Here is a 5,438-nt window from a genome sequence, read left to right as displayed (position 1 = left end):
TAAGTCAACAAATTCCTTTGGAGACTTAAGGCTGTAGGTGCAAGGGACATAAGGAGTCAGCAAGCCGTTGAGTCGCTTCCCCAGTCTGTATGTGGGTGTGGGTATCTGGCTGATGATTGGCCGAAGTGGGTTTCCAGGCTTATGTGTCTTGACATTTCCATACGCGTATGGAAATGGCCCACATGGCCACTTACGTGTCAGTGGCCCACACGGCCACTTACGTGTCAGTGGCCCACACGGCCACTTACGTGTCAGTGGCCCACACGGCCACTTACGTGTCAGTGGCCCACACGGCCACTTACGTGTCAGTGGCCCACACGGCCACTTACGTGTCAGTGGCCCACACGGCCACTTACGTGTCAGTGGCCCACACGGCCACTTACGTGTCAGTGGCCCACACAACCACTTACGGACCAGTGGCCCACACGGCCACTTACGGACCAGTGGCCCACACGGGCCACACGGCCACTTACGTGCCAGTGGCCCATACACGGGCCACACGGCCACTTACGTGCCAGTGGCCCATACACGGGCCACACGGCCACTTACGTGCCAGTGGCCCATACACGGGCCACACGGCCACTTACGTGCCAGTGGCCCACACGGCCACTTTCGTGCCAGTGGCCCACACGGCCACTTACCTCATAAGGACCAGTATGATTATCAGTATAACCCAATTAATCCTGACATGTTTCTTTTTCTTTTCTTTTCTGTGGCTGAACGATAATTTTGGTTGAAATAAACGAAGGGAATAAATTAGCATCTTTTGTAATTGAGGAAAACTATTTATTATATTTTGCAAATAGAATACTCAAATTGAAATTTGAGGGAGAGAGAGAGCACATAACCAGGACATAGGACGTGTCCTTTGTCTATGTAATTATGGCTGATCTATTTGTCATTTTCTGTTTCAGAAAATACAGTGTCATGATAGGGTATTAAATACATGTTTGTAATGTAAACACATTTTATTCAGAAGTCAAAGATGATTAGGAAGAACATAAATCCTTTCTAACCGAATGATGGGTATTTAACTGGTACGTTTAACCCTGGAACCATCGCAGTCTTCCACTTCAACTTGGGCAGGCGAGGAAAGCCTTTCATGTCCGTGATGAAAGTCATGTTTCCTTCATACAGTACCATAGGGTTGCGCATAGGGATGCCCATAGTGATGTTAACACGGTACAGTCCCCGGGGAGCCTCATCATCAGTAGCTGGCACATCTACAATTCTGCCCTTCTTAAAGTTAGGATGCTTGACTTCCTCCACACATAGAGCCGGCTCTCCTGGCGCCTGAGGCGGGATGACTGACGCACAGATTGTCTTCTTGACAGCTATCACCTCCAGTGATGGTGGAGGGAGAGTAGATGTCAGTACTGATGGCTTGATGGTAGTTGTACTCAGCGGAGCCTGAGTAGTTTGTTCCTTGAGGTCAACAGGAGCCACTCTCGAAGCATTTTTCCTGGTAAAAAAATTCCAAAAATCTGAAGAGGAAAATTTAGTGTTGACGGAGGTGGTTGCTACGAGCAGGAAGCACATCACCCTCGCAAGAGTCAACATGATGCAGGTCGTACAAGCTCGCCAGATGATGTTAATATTATGATTGATTGGTTAATGAAGATTATGCCGCCCAAGAGGTGGTATTAGTAGTCCGTTGGTGGTAGATGTTTGGAGTGAATGACAATATTTTGCCCGCCACAACCTTTATAGTACACCCTCCCGGCCACGTTAATCACACCTCACTGGTTATGACTTAGTTAGGTGCTGGCCTTAATGACTGTTAACACCAAGAAATTATGGAAACTGCAGTAGGACTACTGGCCCATGCGTGACTGCTTGTAATTAAATTCATTCACAAATGAGTCCAACCAATGACAAACAATGAAGCGATCCCAATTCCTTGGTCTTACAGGTAATTTCTTCTACTCTGATTCCAAGCCAGTATTTATCCAGGTCTCTCCAGAAATTTTCCAGACATCGCAAATATATTCCAGACATCGCGGGAAATATATTTAAAGACAAAATCGCAACCAAATGACCTAGATAGGCTTCCCAAATGGTTTAAAGTTGTAACAAAGGAGGATATTAAAAAAGTTTTTAAACATTACAACACAAAGCAGAACACGAAACAATACGCATATATTAGATAGTTACGATATTGAAAAGACTTCGGGAACTCGAATAATTTCAATTCCTTTCTTTATTATGCACCCCATACCCATCCCGTGGGTGGTGGTGTAAAGGATTTCAGAGGCACATAATCGGTTCAGGAACTGAACCCTCTAGTTCGTTTAGCTAAGCAAATAACAATTTGTTGACGCTAGTTACACAATTAGTAATGTTATATTTACATGTACACATACTCATACATATATGTACATATATATACATATACATACACATACATATTTAATCACCTACACACATCAATAATGTTTTGTATCACAAGTGATTCAACAAGAGGCTCACAACAGTCACTATACAAGGCACTTTACATCTATGGTGAGTCACACAGTTACTAGTCTTGCTGCACATCCACCCAACTCGGCGGCAGCTTTAGTCATGCATGCATTACCTACAGTAAGCAAATTTTGGATACTTCGCTAAGTTTTCGGGCAGCACATCATTATGCATGAAGTACTTACACATTTCTTGGACACCATTGATGGTGTTATCTCTAAATTCCGCGATTTTTTGACATTCCAATATATAATGACGCAAAGTATGCGAATAGTTCTGCTGACAGAGTTTACTTTTAGCCAAATCTACATTAGCAGATGCTACAAACTCCCAGAGGTACTTGTAGCCGAGCCTAAGCCTAGCAGTAGTAACATCTAGATGTCTGCTAACCTTATTGGATGACCCATAGACGTGCGGTTCTTCCTACATAATAAAATGATGATAGATGGAGGAACTGGTGTGAATTTCACTATGCCTCAAGTCTCCGAAATTTAGTTGATGTTCCCGGAATATGGCTGCTCTCGGGCTGCTCAAAGTCAATCCAAGCTGGTAATAAATAAATCAATGGAATCGGTAACTTTATTTAAAAACAATTTTTACATTTATATTTTGGACTACTTACATAAAATTTGCAGTACACAAATTACCTAAGAAGGATTAAAAAACAGGCGATCTTGATGTATTAGACGATCTAGACACACAAGAATAGATTTGTTCATTTAGACGATCTAGAATAAATAGAATAGACGATCCAGAATTGATAGATTAGCCGATAAATAATAGATTACACGATCTGTTAGAGACAATTCTCTAGATAATCTATACAATTTAGACAGAATAAAAGATCTAGATAAAACGTGAATAATTAAAACTACAAAAAGCTTGTTGTTCTATACGAGGCACCTCCTATTTATATTATATTTCACTCTTTAATTTATATGTATAATTTTCGCTTGAAATAATAAGAATATATGAATTAAGGACAATACGGAAGGTCATTTGGACCATATGAATCAACTACTCTTTATATCATCCTTATTTTCATTCACATATATGTCTAACCGACTGTGAAAACAATCAACGGCTCTCACATTTACTGTGTTACCCCGTAATTTGTTTCACAGACCAATCAACATATTTCCAAACCAATATTTATCCAGATCTTTCCTGAAAAAAATTATCCAATTTGTATCCATTGTTTCGTGTTCAATTTTGTGTTGCTATATTTACCACCTTTATAATAACTCCTGTGTTAAGTAATAGGTAATGTCTTCTCGCAGACATAATAACAGGTTAAAAATCCACACTTATGTATTTATGAATTTTATGTAAAGATTTACACCTAAACTTTCGCACTCTCCTGAGCGCTTTATCAAGGTCTGAGTGTGTGATTAGGACGAGACTTACATCTCAACGATTAGGTCGTTGAGATGTTAGTTTCGTGTTAATTGTGTCATAAGTAATGAAATATTGATTGATTGATGAAGATTAAGCCACCGAAAAGGTGGCACGGGCATGAATAGCCCGTAAGTGGTGGCCCTTTTGAGCCATTACCAGTATCAAGAGCTAGTACTGGAGATCTGTGGAGGTGCGCCTGCACCCTGACGGGAGATGTCTCGCCCGTGAATGAAATATATTATGCAATACATTATATTTTGTAACATTTGAAAATAAAGTTCATTTCCTCCCACAGTTATAACTTAGTGCATTAATACATTAACTACACCGTCTCTCATTAGTCTAATCGCTTAGGTTACATTTATCTCAGAAACTCTATCCCCAATCCTCTTTTAAGTTCATTTTCATCCTCATTACCTCAATCGTAATGTTTCTTATAAAGCCTAACAATTATTATCTTGGCTTCGTTTTGTGCCATTTCCAACATTTGTAGTCTACCTTTACCAAAACAAGAAATGAAAGGTGAAGCATAGTCAATAAGAGACCTCACAGTACTTACATATATATAAACAGTAGCACAGTGACACAGATCACCATTTGGTCACCACTTGGTCCGGGAGACATCTCCCGTCACGCAGGGTGCAGTTGCGCCTCCACAGATCTCCAGTATTATCTTTTGATACTGGTAATGGCTCGAAAGGGCCACCACTTACGGGCTATTCATGCCCGTGCCACCTCTTGGGTGGCTTAATCTTCATCAATCAATCAATCGTGACACAGATTCACCATCTGGTCACCATTTGGTCCGGGAGACATCTCCCGTCACGCAGGGTGCATTCGCACCTCCACAGATCTCCAGTATCAGCTCTGGATACTGGTAATGGCTTAAAATGGCCACCACTTACGGGCTATTTATGCCCGTGCCACCTTTTGGGTTGCTTCATCTTCATCTTAACACATTCATAAGGGAGACATCTCCCGTCATGCAGGGTGCATTCGCACCTCCACAGATCTCCAGTATCAGCTCTTGATACTGGTAATGGCTTAAAAGGGCCACCACTTACGGGCTATTCATGCCCGTGCCACCTTTTGGGTGGCTTAATCTTCATCAATCAGACACAGATTACACGCAGGGTGCAGTCGCACCTCCACAGATCTCCAGTATCAGCTCTTGATACTGGTAATGGCTCAAAAGGGCCACCACTTACAGGCTATTCATGCCCGTGCCACCTCTTGGGTGGCTTCATCTTCATCTTAACACATTCACAAAGGAGACATCTCCCGTCATGCAGGGTGCATTCGCACCTCCACAGATCTCCAGTATCAGCTCTTGATACTGGTAGTGGCTCAAAAGGGCCACCACTTACGGGCTATTCATGCCCGTGCCACCTTTTGGGTGGCTTCATCTTCATCTTAACACATTCACAAGGGAGACATCTCCCGTCACGCAGGGTGCATTCGCACCTCCACAGATCTCCAGTATCAGCTCTTGATACTGGTAATGGCTCGAAAGGGCCACCACTTACGGGCTATTCATGCCCGTGCCACCTCTTGGGTGGCTTAATCTTCATCAATCAATC

General features: G+C 42.5%; 1 protein-coding gene across 1 annotated transcript; it reads left to right on the top strand.

The window, feature by feature from the left end:
* The first annotated feature begins 173 nt into the window (after positions 1-173).
* Positions 174-993, top strand: LOC138356549 (uncharacterized). The gene is made up of 2 exons (XM_069312743.1): positions 174-654; positions 977-993. The coding sequence occupies exons 1-2, from the start codon at positions 174-176 to the stop codon at positions 991-993; spliced, it is 498 nt and encodes a 165-aa protein (XP_069168844.1).
* The last annotated feature ends 4,445 nt before the right edge of the window (positions 994-5,438 follow it).

This window comes from Procambarus clarkii, chromosome 73 (assembly GCF_040958095.1).
Source record: "Procambarus clarkii isolate CNS0578487 chromosome 73, FALCON_Pclarkii_2.0, whole genome shotgun sequence".
Classification (NCBI taxonomy): Eukaryota; Metazoa; Arthropoda; class Malacostraca; order Decapoda; family Cambaridae; genus Procambarus; species Procambarus clarkii.
Note: the sequence above shows the minus strand (reverse complement) of the source record. Positions and strands in the feature narration are given on the sequence as shown.